This window comes from Habropoda laboriosa, unplaced genomic scaffold, assembly GCF_001263275.1.
Source record: "Habropoda laboriosa isolate 0110345459 unplaced genomic scaffold, ASM126327v1 scaffold124, whole genome shotgun sequence".
NCBI lineage: Eukaryota > Metazoa > Arthropoda > Insecta > Hymenoptera > Apidae > Habropoda > Habropoda laboriosa.
The window spans coordinates 1034013-1051053 of NW_017100265.1; the positions used below are offsets into that span (position 1 = coordinate 1034013).

Sequence of the window (17041 nt, forward strand, 5' to 3'; positions counted from 1 at the left end):
TGTGTGTGTGTGTGTAACACAGAAACCTTTGTAAATACCTCGAATTAGAAGGAAATGAGCCAATAATCTAATCTTATCTGCAACTGTTATTAGTAGTAAATTAAACAATAGTAAATTAATAATAGTAAATTAAGGATTCGTCGATCACTATTAAAACACAGGTTAGCCCCTTGACGTTCACATTTTTCTCCAGTCGATGTGCCAAATGAGATCAATTTTATATTTTATTTTTCAAATTATTTCCTACACGCGTAGAACTAAGTTTCCCTTAATTTACAACGCCGCAACCTCCTTTCTTTCGCCGTAACAGAAAGAGCAACGCGACACGGAAGAACGGGAAGAAAATAATTGAAAAAGAATTGCGCTCGTTGAACAATTAATTGTGCACGCAAAAACACTCTGCGATTCGGTACAGAATATCAAACTGGTCGCAAACTGACGATACAGAAATTCTCACTCGATAATAAAATGTTACACGGACGAATTACGCCAGCGTTAATCCGATTAAAGTCGCGGTAAATCACCTTGCTGCAGGAAGAACTTCCGATATAATTCCGTGGAAGTAGAAATTTTCGAAACGATCTTCAGGTTGTTTCTTTCGAAACACGCAATACACAATAATACTGCGTCACGTATGTAAGAATTATATCTAACAGATAAAGCCAGAGATTATTCGTAAAAAACTACATAATAACGAGATGTTGCTGATACTATATATACATTACCGACACGTCACAAACGTTGCACACCACTGTGTTACACAATATTATCTAGGAGAGAGAGATAATTGATAATTTTATTGCCGATTACATCTAGCTTGAGTGTACCGGGTAATGATAGAAACGTAGTAAAAAAGGATAATAGTACATAGATCGATTCCTGGGCGAAAGAAGAAAAATACTCTTATCTGTGCTCGGGCAATCGTAAAGATTATAAAATGGGTGAATTTGTGGCTGTTAGCGTCATACCGACTAGCATCCTTCTCATAAGAATAACGTAGCAGTGAAACGTGTAACAAGTGCTAAAAAAGTATAATACATCATTGTTTGTCGAAGGTAACTGTATAGTTTCGATGTAACTTTTTTTTTCTTTCGAATTCGCAAGGGTATATTCGAATTTAAGGACACAGTGCAAGAAGGTGTTACGCCGCGATGGTAGGCTGAGGATTTTTATGCAAATTCGTAGTTTCGTGAATATAATCGACGAGGACGATAGAAGGTAGATTGGAAATTGTTTCGAGTGCTATATTTTCGGTTTGTTTAGATGTTCTTGCTTATCACGTGTACTTCTGTGTTCTCGAATTTTCCATAAACGCAGAAAAATCTGTAATCTAGGTGTGAGATATTAAGGCTTGCGTGGGAAACAGCGTTTCGATGGAAATTGGGTAATTAAACTGCTATTTCTTCGGTGAAACTTAATTAGTACGAAGGTACTGTATTTGGGTAAATGTTTTATTTTCTGTATGATTGAATTTTAAAGTTGGATTGAAAAGGAAGCTTTGAGAAGGCTGTTCTACTTTGTTTCGCTCGACGAAACTCGCGGTTTTGTACATTTTACTTGGATTAAAGTGTGCGGGGAAATTCTAAAAGTGAAATCTCATTTCCTGGCGTAGCTTAATCATGCGCCGGACTCCTCGATCGTTAAGAAAAGCATTCGTAGTTATAAACTGCCCGCGAAAAGAAGAACGAAATTGCAGAAATCTGAAGTTTGCATATGCTGCGTGTGATTTTTAAGTTTGGTTAAAATAGGTCATTTTTTCCCGGGAAAAAGTGTGATTCCCAGATTTCTGCAACCCTAATGTCCAACTGTTGCAATTTTCTTTTCGGCGAGCGGAGCAGTTTTTGTTAGTTCGGTTAGTTTCGTCGCAGATTTCCGTTCCGCTTTCTTCAAAATGCGAAAAGTGTTCGATTCCTCGACCTCGAATCCTCGCCGTAGCGCGAAACTTCGCCCACAGTTTTCCAACATCTCGTCTTCGTCTTTCGCGAACGATGTGCTCGCAATATGAATAGTCTTCTATAGAATTCTAGATGACACTTGACCCCCCTCTACATATTCCGGAATTCAGTACTACTTTTGAATGGCGCGCGAAAAATACGCGCCTCCCCTCGTGAAATCACCGCCGTACAAGTATTATTTCACGGCCTCTCTTCGTCCTTCATTTCGTTATCATCCGTTTAGATTCGACATTCTCGAGTCGCCTGTTTTGTTCAATTCAATAGCAATTTTTCATCGGGACCGTACTTCTTTTCCTCTCTTTTCTTCCACCAAAGTCTGAAATTCGTTGTGAAGGTTAGACAAGGTTCGAAGAACCTTTCGATTGCCATGAAAATTCTGTGTTTTACGTTTTATTAAACAGATCTCAGCGAATGACCGGGTTATACAGAACAATGTCAGTTCGGAGATAATTTAGAGATACCAAAAGTAAGAGTGAAACGACGTAATCGTCGTATATAAAGTAGAATGCAAAACCAAGAGATTATTATGTGTATTTCTCTTCGCAAGATTTATCGATCGGGATATTGGTAACGTGTTGGAGAAATCCGGAGCAATTCGAAGATTATTTGTTACAATTGAAGCTGTCGGTAATGTACAAATTTACAGGCTCGTTGTCTCTAAATACGATTTAATTAAATCTATCGAATATCGAAAAGAGAAAGCTACGAGATAAGGAAAATAGTTCGGTTTTACTCTGATCTAATAAACAAACGTGTGATTTCAATTATAAACGTTCAATTACTCAACATGTGGAATACAAAAAGAAATGAAAATACAGGTATATACTAAAATCACTGTGCACAAGAATGAATAATCTCGAATATAGAAATATATACGTATATTTCTATTCGATATGCACCGATAGACACTTCGAGACACTTTTTGTTTTTTCTTTCATGTTGATCGAACGCGTTCTAATCGTGCGATTATGTAAAATAGTGCATTTTATATACAACATTTAATTCTCAGTGACTATTCAATTAAAGATGAATCGTCTTCGTGGATAAATCGAAGTTCTCCCTTCAAGAAGCGAAAACCTGATAAATTTTCGTGAACACCGCTTCCAGTGTTTTGCTCCACGCCTCGGCCACTTCCGGTGTAAATTGTCTTCCCAATGCTTGGCGAAGAACTTCCAACATCACCTCTTTCAAATTCTAAAAATCGAAAATATGCATTCTGATGAGACAATTCTTGCACATTTCTTTTCTCTTTTGGGCAAATTAGTATTATCGATCGAATTCGTTCTTCCGATAACGCTTCCAAGAGCCATTTTTTATTTTGTTTCTCTTGTCACATAAAGAAATACTTATACGGTTTTTCGGTGGAAGGGAAATGTTTAGTACGAGGAGAGTTCCTTTCGCTTTTGAATGACACCGAGGCAGAAACCAGCAGGCAGAGTTGGATCGATTTTCTACTGTTACTTTCGTTACTCGTACCTGAAATTCTTCTTTCGTTTGGCCGCGTTTTTTATGCCTCTCGGCCAAACCAATTAGGCTCGCCTCCATTAATCCTGGGTCGTGCAAGGAATCGATAACATTATTTAAGGCCGTAATTACACTGGCACAATGAGCTTGAAACCGTTTGTTAGCCGGTAGTTCGTTCAACGGGGTGTCCATGAAAGCGGTGAAGTATCGTTGGTACTCTGGATACTTTTTAAATAATCTGAAAAGAATTATCGCACGCGTTTTCAAATTGCGAAACGTGCCAATCGCTGCAAGAATTTGTTTCGTTGAAAAGGAGAATGTATATACGTAGGATACAGTTACTCCAAAAAATATTGGGACGCTGAGGAAACAACCGTTAGGCACGGTGCAGTGAAAAATATTCGTAATATCTGAAATATTAATATTTTGAAAATTTTAGTACACTAAAAATTGACATTTAAAGAATTTTAATGTTCTGAAAGTTAATATTTAAAAAATTTTTATATTCTGAAAATTAATATTCAAAAACTTTTAATTTCTTAAAAATTAATGTTGCAAATAATTTAAGTTTTCAAAAGTTAATATTTCAAATATTTCACGATTTTAGAGATTAATATTTTAAGTACTTTGATATTTCTAGTTTTATGAATTTGAACGTTGCACTATGAATATTAAAAATATTAAAGCTTATACAGTGTCCGAATATTTTTGACAGCGACTGTATATATTTCGGGCAAGGATGTCACTTAAATCGTTCTATCATCGAAAATAAATTCGTTGTTGATTTACTACTTCTAATAGCCACGAACTTCGAGACTTTGTCATAGTAATAGAGCTCTATTAACATCGGCGACCGATGATTCATCAGCTTTTACTTGCACACAATAGAAGGAGTAGTGCAAACGATTTGTGCGACGCATTACATATTAATAAAAAATAGAAATCAACGGGACAAGAGATCGTGTGAATTAACGATTGTTAAGAGAAAAGAATGTCCAAAGTTAAAGAAATGAAATTTAATTAAAGCGACAAAACGAGTGAAAAAAAATGAAAATTCTACAAGTAAGAAAGAAAGAAGAGAAATGAAAGAGAGAATAACATGAAATTCTGTGAATAGAGATTAGTTTATCTCTTAATGTCGTCGATTAAGATAAACATTGCGTTACTATCGTACCTATTGCCAATATATGTTACCAATAATATACGTTTACAATGCAGTTCGTAACATTGAGAATATTCAGTTGTTATATACAGTTACTCCCAAAAATACTCGGACACTGACAAAACAACCGGTAAACACGGCCAAACAACGTTCACAATGTTTAAAATATTAATATTTTGCCAAAAGGCAGAAACACTCGTAATGTTTAAAATAGTAATATTTTGAATATTCGTAGTTCAAATTATTCATTTTCATATTTGTAATATTTCAGTGTTTTAAACATTTTAATATTGTGAAAATTAATATTTTTACAATTTTAGTATTCTTAAAATTAGTATTTTAAATATTTCCTAATTTTGAAAGTTAATATTTTAAATATTGTAAAATTTTGAAAATTAATATTTTAAAAATTTTAATACTGTAAATATTTTAATATTTTAGAAATTGTTTTTTTAAACATTTTCATATTTCAAACATTAACATTTAAAATATAAAATATCACGAATATGAACATTGTAATATAGATATTAAAACTATTAATTTTTGCCAAGTATCCGAATATTTGTGCAACATACTGATTACACACAGTTTCGATTAATCTCTATTACAATGTCACACGATGGTCTAAACTAACAACGCGTATTCCCAAAGTGCGATAAACAAAGTTTCGTAACGAGAAATCATCAAAAACACAATCCTTCGTAATTAAAAATACGTCGCTACAAAGATAAGCTTATACAGCGTCCGAACATTTCTCGTAGTAACTGTACACACATCTGAATCTCTTATTTACAGTTACCCACTAGATAGTTGAGCAACGTGCAACAAATAAATACGCGAAACTCACCAATTGAGAAACCACTTAAACAACGTTTCATTCTCTATGCTCGCCAATTTCCAAAAATCCAGCCCGACTTGAAAAACGTATCAACACTTTCTCCGATTCTAAAATTTCCCCCCTAAAGAAGCAGCGAAAACGCAAACTTACGCGGTCATCACAGCAATTCCAGAGCCAACTTCGTCCTTTCTAATCACAGCCCACGTGTTCTGCACTAATTTCTTTTGTCTCTCCGTCAATCCCGTCGCCTGATCGATTCTGTTATCGTCGTTCGTGATCCCAAGGAAACGAAGAAATGTCCCCATGGTTCCCGTGTGGTCAGATTATAGTCGAGGGAGAGAAAAAAGGGGCAATCCTTCGCAGAAAGAAGACGAAAATGTATATTTTCTTTCTTTTTTTTCTTTTCTCCATGAAACGACAAGAAAACACACGCACGTCGATGATAAGAAACGTGACATTTGTGAGAGGTGATCGATGACGAGAAGCGGAAAGGAGGAAGGATAGAGAACGAGAGAGGGTCTGGATGCTCCTCTCGTTGGATATAGATCGATTCGTTTAGATCACGTAATGATCGCGTCGTTTATCAGCGTGCAAAGCGGTCGATTCGAGTCACCACAATTACCGTAATTCTGTATGATATGTCACGTGCCACGTACTGTGTAGTTTCAATTCGCTCAATCGCTGACACGGTTGGACGACGACTACTACTCGTTCTTCGAGCCCGACTGACTCTGCACTGCCTATCTAATGCTATTTTAAATCCACCCCCTCCGCTTGATCGTTGCTACTAATGCCACACGGTTAAATGATTAAAGGATTAAGCCTCTTTACACTATCAGTAACCAACGTGGTTAAATCGGTTAACTGATTCGACTGCTTAACACGCCTTTGTGTCACTGAACCCTTCTGACATTTTTTCGTGCGTTCGATCAACGCCTGATGATTCTTCGATCCTTTCCTTTTATTGGGAAAAAGGAGCCAACCGGTGGTTGTACGATTGTAGGCGTGAACAGCCCTGAATTATTTCATTTCACGATCGTTGGACATTACACATTCGGTTGATCGATTCGTACGGGATTTATCTCGATACGCAAAAGGTTACCGTCTCTCGATGGATTAAACCTTGCGCCATGGTGTGTGTAGCTGGAAACGCTCAGATGATACGCTGCTTTGTTCTTTTTTTATTTGTCGGACAGATGTGTCACTTTGCTTAATTTTTCCGCTTTTTCCACGTGGAAATATTTTATTTTGTGTTTGTTTCGTTCTTGTTACGTAGCTGGGATTGATCGTTCTGATTGTTGGAGGATGTAAGGATATTTCTCGTTTTTTCTTTTGGCGAGAGAATGAAAAGTAGTCGTTTATTCGATCGTTTTACTTAACTTAACTCTGAACTATCTATACAGAAGAACAAACTGAACGTTTCTTGTTCGCCAATGCGCCTGTAACGCCGCCATTTTCTAAAGAAATTAAGTGATAAAATACTTTCATATTCTTTAAGGGTAATATAACAACGCTCTTAGGAGAAGTTCTTGATTAGGTCGATTATTTTCTTAAAAAAGAAATTCCAAAGTTAGGTGTCATTTTCAGATCTTAGGGGTGGTTTAACCCCTTAATGCCGAGTTCACTAGGCTAATTGCTAATGTGCTACTTTTATGTGCCTAACATGATTGCTAGGCATTCAATACGATTCGACTGTCTGGGCGACTCGTTTTTTCTCTACTTGTCGAATGCACGCTGATAAAGTAATTCCTAAAAATGCGTAATCGTCGATCAGCGTGACCAATTAGCGCCAATTAGCACGCGTTACCTTGAAGACGGGGTAACGATGTTTCAGCTGAAAGTGGTGAATATTTAGAAACAACGAGGGATTTCTCATTCAAGTTTTGGACTGTTACAACTGAATTCTGATGCACCCTTCGTAAGGCTCTCTTTAAGACACAATCTCCGAGCGAGTGTAACAACCTTCTAAAAACTCTGCATTGCAAACGTAACTTTATTCTCATCAGGATATATTTTAACCCTCGAAGTGCATGCTAATAATTAGCGAAGTCCTAATCTCTAAAAAAAAGTAGCCCTTCTGGCATGTTCGTGTCAAAAGGAAAGTGGTAACTAGTTTTACAACGTTTAGTATCATTCATACTACTTTCAATTGACGCATATACAATGAACAAGGTCGATAGTCCTGAGAAGTTACTAAAGCTCATAGAATCTGAAGGTTCGTGAATTTCCACGGACGTGATTGTGTCAGGAAATTAACCCTTTCGCGCCTATAAGCGCTTTGGAAATTTTCTCGCGCCGTCCTTGGCGCCTATAGGCGTTTTCAATATTTTCTCGCGCTGTGATCTTGGCGCCTATAGGCGTTTTCAATATTTTCTCGCACAGTGATCTTGGCGCCTATAGGCGTTTTCAATATTTTCTCGCGCTGTGATCTTGGCGCCTATAGGCGTTTTCAATATTTTCTCGCGCTGTGATCTTGGCGCCTATAGGCGTTCTGAAAATTTTTTCGCCCCGTGTCTAACTTATAGACATTTTGAAAAATTTCTCACACTGTGCTGCTGGCACTTTTCGGCACACTTTTCCACCTTAATTCAAGCCTTAATTCTCGTACTCCGCGTACTTCTGCCTTAATTTTTCAAAGGATAAATTTAAAAATTTTTCCAAAATTTTGCCGCAACGAAAGGGTTTAAAAGGAACGCGCGATGCCATATTCCGTCGAATAACGTAAACTGAATAACTGAACAACTAAAAACGATCCTCGAGGTGACAGTATAAATCTTCGCTGCATTATCTGTTCCATTGACGAAGGAACGTGCGATGATAAACGATCATCTTCCTGTTGACAAACCTGGCTTTGGTGTATAACTGCAGGTGGTAAAATTGCGACATCGCTTTAATCGTTTGCATGCAATTCAGGTACTGTAAAACAAAACAAAAAAAAAAGTACGAGACTGTTTTACTACGACGTTTGTTACGACAACGTTTTCTTCTCTTTCCATCGAAGTCGAAAATCCTTAATATCACATTGGCTAGCTATGGAATCGAATTCACTTTCATGTTGTATCAAATAACGAAAACTATTGTTTTCTGTGCAGGATAAATCAATGAAGTAACAATGACTGCGGAAGAAGGAAGCGGGAACGCCGAACGGAAGTCGCGGCGGTCGCAAATAATAGCTAGTGTAATAGGTACATATTTTTTACGTCAGAATATATTTACTCGATGTTGTTGGACAACAGAAAGGAATAGAAAATAGTAATATATCATTTTGCTACTAAATTTGGAAGCAATGGAACGTGGTGCGTCCCGCGAACGTACTTTGTATATGAAAACAGTCTCCATAAAGAAAAAAGAACGCTGCTTAACAATTCGAATCATGCGGGAAGAAACGTGATTTTTCACATTAAGTCGCGGGTGATATCTATCGAAGTTCATAGCGATTCTATGTGCACAAGCGGATAGAGAATTATGTCAATATGCGATCCTTGTGAAAATCAACGAACACCATTCTTCCTAAGATCTCGCTTTTCTTTAGGGGTTGCTCCCTAATGTCGCATGTTTCGTACTACTTCTTTTTATCATAATTATACCGGCTAAGAAGATACTTTTAAGTGAAAGTTTTGTCGGAGATGCGTTTAGTGAGGTGAATTCGGTGAATTTGTATTATAAAATTTTCAATGGTTATCCTGATAGGAGTAAGAAAGGAAAAAAGTCGCGGATGTATGTAGATCAACGGTGTGCACAGGAAATAAAATCATAAAGCTGGTAGATCTATGTGTTACGTTTATATTAGCAATTAAGAAACACTTTCGACATTAGTACCTTGCTTGTATTTAGGAATTAAGGAACATTTTCGACATTAACACTCTGAAAGTTCAGTTTAAAAGTGAAATTACCGCTGCATCTGTTAGATCTACGAATTTATTACTGCTACGTGTAAAACGAAAACTATCAAACGAACTGATCGATTACTATGAAAAATGGCTAAATTATGGTCGTCGAAATAAACGCCTTTTTTCCATATCCAACGTTATAAACATGAAGTCGGAAGATCTACATTCAAATAAGACTACTTATTATTTCATTTGATAAACCGTTGCAAACAGTAATAAATTTCAACCTGTCGGTAAAGAAGAAGCATTTGAAACGAGATAATTTGGCAAGATTGAATAAAATTTGTCCGCCATCTTTCTTTCACCATAACTCCATCCACTTCGACTCGCATAAACAGTCGGTCACAGAAGTATTTTACACCCCCTTTAAAACAGAATCGCTTAACGTTGCTACGATCTACAAACGGTGAAAAATTGTGAAAATCGCATTATTTCTCTGTTCAAAATGAGAGTAACCTCGCTTCGCGCATGGGACGTGCCTAAGGCAGGGCTAGAACCACTAGAACGTCCAAACCCCCACTTAACCACCTATGTTTTTCTCCGTCTTACCCTTTGCTACGCTCTCTGTCTATGCGCAGAACGGACGACAATCGGTCCGAGAGCGAGGTTACTCTCATTTTGAACGACGTATACCGCTTGTTTCTGCTTCCACCGATTTCGATGAAATTTTCAATGCGTATACAATCGACATAAATCTACAAAACCTATTTTGCTTGTTTCTGCATCCACCGATTTCGATGAAATTTTCAATGCGTATACAATCGACATAAATCTACAAAACCTATTTTTCAAATTTTCTTTACAAGCTCGGATAAAAAAGTCGTAAAAGCGACCTTCGCTATTTTCTTGTAATTTTTTCAAAATTTTTCGCACACGTCGTCTAATAAACTAATACTTCTAACTTCTCAAAAACAAAAACTCAAGTCGTTTAGTCGAATTTTGAAAAAGTTATCCTGTTCTAGAGAGTGTTCAAATACTTCTGCGACCGACTGTACGTATCCGATAAGTCTCCTATATCGTTTCGTTCCTTTTCTCTTTTTCAAGTCAATCTACCGTTGATCTCCTGTGGACTTGCCTTCTCCTGGGTAACAGTTGCTAAGTTAAATTTGGAAACCAACGAAGGAAGTTGGGTAGTAGCAGCAACACCAATAGGCGCATGTTTCGGACCAATTTTGTCCGCTTTACTGTTGGACCGCATCGGCAGAAAATGGTTCCTTTACGGCACCACGTTTCCGTTCATCGCCTCGTGGATACTCACTTATTTAGCAAAGAGTTGGACATTATATATCGTGGCAAGATTAATATCCGGCGTATCGATTGGAGCCATCTACACCATGGTTCCTGTGTACCTCGGTGAACTTATGGAGCCGAGAATCAGAGGGTCGGCCGGCACTATGATGAGCTTGTTTCTTAATCTGGGATACATCGTTATGTACGGTGTTGGTCCGCGGTTGGACAGAAAGGTAATTTTTTAGAAATTTCTAAAAGTGAAACGTCACGAAAGCGATACCGTTAAATTGGAAATACAACGAAGTATCACTTTTTCAATACATCGTTTATTAAGCCGAGTTGAAAGATCGATCGTGTCGCTTTACGTTGGTAAAATTTGGTCACACGCTTTTACGCATCTCTCTCTGTATAAAACGTTCAGCTGACATCACCAGTAGCATGGTTTCAAAAAAAAAAAAAAAAAAAAAACGCGACGATCTTGATTACATTAGAAATTATTGCCCTCGCTGTCGTATCACCACTTATGCAAACGCACCGATAATTTATTGCTTCGATGTTTGACAATTTGTTATCTTAATTGTATATACAAGGTGGTCCGTTTTTATCTCTTGCACCGAAACTATCTCCACTGATTTTAAGAGTAGAAGTATTTTTTTTTTTTGCTTCCATGAGGACGAATTTTTTAACAGTGTTGATATAAAGATAAACAGTGCACACGGTTTAAACGCAATCGTCGATGGATTTTCCAAAAGGATCGAAGTCGCGGTCGGATTATTTATTATTAACTTGTATTTTTCACGAAGAACGAAACATTTCGATCAATCGTACCATGAAGGATGTGGAAAAAAAAATTAATTTTCGCAGCTTTTGGGTGAGGGGAGAAAAACTTGTCGCAAAATTGTTTACAACGTTGAAAATTTATGTTAAATTTCTTTTCACATCGGCGTATTCTGCTCGAGAAGAAGAGGGGAAGCTTGAGAAAGCAGCATACGTCGCATATGTCGCGAACGGAATAATTTTCGAGATGAACGGTTGATAATAAAGTTTCGCCAACGATGTCGATTGTATAGAGTTACAAGTATAGATTAGAACCTCCTACTTGCCGCTTGTAATGTTCATAAGAATCAATTTTTCTGCGCCCTATACGTGGTTCACGATATGAACCATTTCTGATTTCTGACCGATAAAAATCGACGAATGCGTTCTGTCCTACCAAATACAATAGTTCACATTTCTTAACACGTCAAATCATTCGAAGGATCGTTCAAGAGTGTCATATGTTCGCACGTTTCTTTCAGATGATGGCGTTAGTCTGTTTGGTGCCCTGTGTGGTATTTCTCTTAACGGCTCCGTGGATACCTGAATCGCCTTATTATTACTTGAAAAGGGAGAGGGAAAAGTACGCAGCACTCTCCTTGGTATGGCTGAGGCGCACAAAGGACAACACTGCAGAGATCAACGAAATAAAGGAGTTCATAAAAGCTGAAGAAAAAGGCAGCGTCATGGACTTGTACAGGCATTCAACTTACAAGATCGCAATGTTGCTGGTGCTGTTATTGCTGGCGGGTCAACAGTTGTCCGGATTTATAGCCATTCAGTCGTACGCTGTAACATTGCTCATAGACATGCATTTGTCCCTTAATACCAACCTCGTGCTTATTATAATGGGCAGCATATCTTTGGTGATGAGTGTATTGTCTACGTTCATTATAGACAGGCTAGGCAGAAGACTTGTTTTCTTAACATCATCGTACAGCACTTCTCTGTGCCTTCTTGTCGTTGGACTGTACTTCCTCCTGAACAAAATTGGTATGAAAATCGAGAGTTTGTCTATAATACCGTTAATCGCTGTTTTCCTTTACCTAATTTTCTTCTCATTTGGTTTGGCCACCATCCCGTCTGTTTTCATCTCGGAAATTTTCCCGATAAGCGTGAAAAGCTGGGCAACTACGATTGCAAACACATACGGATCCCTACTCGGTCTAGTCGTAACGCAATGTTATAGCATTATACAGAGACAGTTTGGCTATCATGTACTCTTTCTCTTCTTCGCCATTGTCGAGCTTGTAGTGGCAATTGTCGCGTCGATCTATATGCCAGAAACGGCGCGCAAATCTTTCATGGAAATCCAGAATATTCTAAAAGAGAAAGATAGTAAAAAAATAGCAGTATCGCCGGTTAAGGCAGAAGACCTTAATGAGACAAAATGAAATAAATGATCTTTCTTCCATTCTAATTATTTTCTAAGTATTTTTCATATTTGTCTGTTTCCGTTTCCTTTTTAGGTAAACCTTCAAATATCGTTTCAACTTCAAAAAACGTTCCAATTTCAAAAAATGTTCCAACTTTAAATATCGCTCCAACTTTAAATATCGCTCCAACTTTAAATATCGTTCCAAATTCAGTCATCCAAAGTTTCTTTAATAAACATCTGTGTTTCATAGAGAACGTTGATATAGAGAAGGAAACTGAAAAATAAATTACTGACAATGTTATAATGCGGTATAAGCGGCAAAAGATATCAAGATGATTACAAAACCTAACTGTATTTCGTACCAAATTGTTATCGACAGACTGAGCGAGGCCCAAATCACGCATTCGTTTACGTTCTCTTGCCGTCTGGCTTGAAACACTCGCTTTTCTACCTTTATCATGAAAGAATATTGTCTCATCATCCTCATTGACGAGCGATAAAATGAAAATATGAAAATTACTTGCTAAGCGTGAAAAAAGAAATATATATATATATTTTTTATATATATGTATGTACTTTCTTGCATTTCTAACGGGGATGTGTACGGTGCATATGACGTGTTTGTATTTTTGAAATCATCGTTGTTACCAGGAGGACTTTTCATATTTGATTGTAGAATGTCAGCGCTATCATGATTGTTTTGGATATCACTGTACTATGTATGTAATATAATAAAATATTGTTTATATGATAAATGAAACGAGTATAAGCAAATCGGTTGTTTACCTCCTGAATGGTTTTCATAGGAGACAATTTCGATTTAAAACCATTTTCAGTTTGCATCTTTTTGTTCTTGCCTTTCTTTAATAATAACCAGGAGATTCTAGTCGCTTGGCTAGTACGATCACCTCGAGTATTCCCCCCTTTCAAAGAAATTTTATTAATAACCTCAAACAATATTTGTGGTGTTCAATTAGAACGTAAGCCTAATTATTTCTAATTTGAAATTTTAGGTTATTCCAGTGATTACAATACGCTGCATAATTGAAAATATTGCTATACTTCGTGCTTGGCTTAACGCACCGTTAGTTGAATTAGTGCTCATGCCCGCAGATTTTGCTTTTCTTTGTTTCATACGTTTCGATCTCCTACTTTCCACAAACTTTCGACGAGGATGCGCATTTGTAACCTGTTCAATATTCGATTTTATTGTAGAATTAACCACCTTGTCCGCTTCCATTGACGTCCAAATCGCTTTTCGATATTCCCAGTATCGTTTCTTGTAAAGCCAATATTTTAATGGGAAACCGTACATAACTTGCGACTCTGGATCAGTGTTACACGTATAACACTGTTAAACATTTCCGTTTAATTGTGCAGAAGTTCGTGAAAGTGATTAATTCAATAAGATTCTTTTAAGAAATGCATACATTCTTTACTCCTTCGCTCACATGTAATATTTCTATCATTTTTTTAGTATGTTCGTCCATAAGTTTCACTATTAACTGGTTTAACCTATCAAAATACTCTGTTTGTACCAAGATGCAGTCCTCGGTCATTAAATGAGGTGACTCTATAATTAACGCTTCTGTTATACCAGATGCAAAGTTCTATAAATGGTATTTAATTTACGTTAGACAATATTCTTTCTTTCCGTATTTGCATAAGAAAAATGACAAACTTCGAAATCCCTCAACGTTAATCCCATGTCTTTATGCACCATCGCGATGTAGCCAAGAAAATAATTTCTTTGGGACGGTTTGTCGTGATAATGTATAAGCAAACCGCTTGTAATATTACATATATTGGTAAACTTTTTTTTAATTTTAGCCTCCTGAATAAATTCCGGAATTGAATCGTCTTCAAAATACTTGACGTATTGTGGATAATCCCTGAAAATCCTGCAAATTAGTTTACTACGTGTTAAATGATCAATTTGCTCCGTAATTTTATATTGAAGAACGATGTTGTGACAGTTCACAATTACACGGTGTAAATTGCAGATCCGTAATGCGCGCTATCCTGTTCGATAATCTGCCAAATTTCTTTTATTTTCTCAAAATCTCGACATTCGATTCGTGAACTCGAGTCACAGGCTTTTTTACCTTTCAAGCGAGTAAATGAATAGTTAAGGAAGTTTCCCATTTTGGAAATTTTAAACGTTTGAAGTTTCCGAATATTATGACATGCGTGACATTTGCACAACTGAAAATCACGTTTAATTTCAATAACGATGATCAAAAATACAACCAATAAATTTTTACATTATCATTTATTATAAATTACAATGTTTTCTTACAATAGTTCTTGCTATTCTAAATTAATAATAAATTTTACATTTATTACATAGTATTTTATTCAGTTTATTTTAATTTATTACTAAAATTTTTCTTTCTTTATAGATATACATAGAAATAAAATTTTAGGCCGCAACTTTCGATAATGTATCAGCATACTGAAATTCCGAGCTGTTTTCATACTCGCACATATCCAACGCAATTACACAACTTTCCCGTACAACTCTTTTATTATCGTTGATGTATTTATTTAAAATATCAAAACAATCTGGAGTCGCAATCGAGCCTAATGCTTCTGCACATTCATGTCGCACCATTTCATTTTCCTTTGAATCCTTTAAAGAAGCTTCCAAATGTGGGACAGCAATTTCTTCTTGTAACTGTCCAAGGACAAAAGCTATCTCGTGTTTAAACAAAACACTGCCTACCTTTAAGCCTATTTATGCAAGGACCAAAGATTTTTAATGTTTACATAAAATTACAAACAATGTAAATAAAATAACACAGCTTAAAAAAATGGAGACATCATTACTATATTTACCTTCACCAAGAGCAAGAATACTTTCTGGAGTATGTATATTTCTTAATGAGAACATAGCTTGGTATCTTTCAAATAAGGGAATATTTTCATCTAAAAGAATTTCTTTTAATTTCTCAACATCAGTAATATCTGCTGGTGGTGCTGGGTCCACTGACTTGTAAGGGCTTTTTTGTAAGTTTCTTAAATTATTGTTTGACTTTAACCATTGTAATCGACATAATGCCAACTGACATGTTTCTGCAACTTCTGGTACAGAATCTTTGCTGTACTCTTCTAATAGTGGCATTATGCTAAGATCTCCAATTGCACCTAAAGCTTCACCTGTTATGAAGAAGAAATATATTATTTAAAACTACAAGTATTAGCAAATAGAGCATGACAAGAAAATAACAAATATATATTACCTGCTTCATGACGAACCATTGGTTCTTGTGTAGTGTCTTTCAATATTTCTATAAGAAATGGTATAGCACGGGAATCTTGCATTTGACCAAGACAGTATGCAAGTTCATGTTTTAACAAGGCTGATTCATCTTTAAAACAAATATGAATTTGTTCAATGGCTTTAGACCCGCCGATATTTTTTAAAGTAAACAAGGCACGAAATCTTTCCTTTAATGGCCGGTTTTGGTCGTTTAATACACGACCTATTGCAAAAATTTGATTTTCGTCAACTTCCAACATATTGTTTTCAAGTTTTTAATGAACACTTTTAACCTTAAATAAAATTCAAAATATAAATTTTGTTAATAATTTTTACACTTTATTAAATTATATTACTTTTGATGTCAATTTATATATCCATACGAATAATTTTTAAACCAATAAACACATGTTAAACTATTATGTTATATGAAAACATTTAAGGTTACGTATACAGATGGATAAAACATCAGATACTCACTGTCTTCGATCAAGTAAACAACTTAACAAATCTACTAAGCTTATTACGTATAATATACATATATATGTAAACTTGTAATTTGTGAATTGTGATTTCGTATATAAAATATGGCACGTAGCAGAGCAGAAAGGATTGGAACAGTTTTTTCCAGGTTAAACTGTTTTGCATACATTTTTTAAAACCTTATATGAAACATTTAACATGAAATAGGTTAAGAATTGCAGTACTATTCTTACGTAGATTGCCCAGGAAGTTATAATACATATTATACATTACTGTATTAGAAATTAGAAATGAAATAGCCGAAAGCGCAGAAATAAATTCATTTGAAATTTAATATTTTAATTATATACTGTATACTAAGTTTCATAATTTTAAGATAATTTTAGATGTTTTATTTAGAATAACATCATTGGTGCAAGGAAAAGCATTACAAGAAGAAAATGTACCATTGTGGTACAATATATACAAAGCCTTTCCTCCAAAATATGAACCAACTTTTAACAGACCAATATCAAAAGAAAAAATACGACAAATTTTTTATAACGAAGATCATCTAAGAGCGT

The 17041-nt window shown here is 35.9% G+C and overlaps 3 protein-coding genes across 5 annotated transcripts; 1 reads left to right on the plus strand and 2 right to left on the minus strand.

Moving 5' to 3' along the window:
• Window positions 1-926: 926 nt before the first annotated feature.
• On the plus strand, window positions 927-13488 carry LOC108573186 (facilitated trehalose transporter Tret1-like). Its single transcript, XM_017935577.1, has 4 exons — window positions 927-1055; window positions 8512-8604; window positions 10354-10772; window positions 11838-13488. Exons 2-4 carry the CDS (start codon window positions 8532-8534, stop codon window positions 12747-12749), a joined length of 1404 nt encoding a protein of 467 aa, XP_017791066.1. The 5' UTR covers window positions 927-1055; window positions 8512-8531; the 3' UTR covers window positions 12750-13488.
• Window positions 2870-6181, minus strand: LOC108573187 (globin-like). 3 transcript variants are annotated; one of them, XM_017935580.1, is made up of 3 exons: window positions 5570-6181; window positions 3432-3657; window positions 2870-3149 (listed from the first exon to the last, which is right to left on the minus strand). In XM_017935580.1, exons 1-3 carry the CDS (start codon window positions 5722-5724, stop codon window positions 3018-3020), a joined length of 513 nt encoding a protein of 170 aa, XP_017791069.1. In that variant the 5' UTR covers window positions 5725-6181; the 3' UTR covers window positions 2870-3017. The 3 variants fall into 3 exon arrangements, with proteins under 3 accessions (XP_017791069.1, XP_017791068.1, XP_017791067.1); XM_017935579.1 differs by lacking the exon at window positions 2870-3149 and having other exon boundaries at window positions 3200-3657; window positions 5570-5774; window positions 6076-6181; XM_017935578.1 differs by lacking the exon at window positions 2870-3149 and having other exon boundaries at window positions 3200-3657; window positions 5570-5774; window positions 6042-6181.
• Window positions 13489-15144: 1656 nt separating the features above from the next.
• Window positions 15145-16433, minus strand: LOC108573169 (deoxyhypusine hydroxylase). The gene is made up of 4 exons (XM_017935558.1): window positions 16352-16433; window positions 15976-16288; window positions 15572-15892; window positions 15145-15466 (listed from the first exon to the last, which is right to left on the minus strand). Exons 2-4 carry the CDS (start codon window positions 16253-16255, stop codon window positions 15156-15158), a joined length of 912 nt encoding a protein of 303 aa, XP_017791047.1. The 5' UTR covers window positions 16256-16288; window positions 16352-16433; the 3' UTR covers window positions 15145-15155.
• Between the last annotated feature and the right edge of the window lie 608 nt (window positions 16434-17041).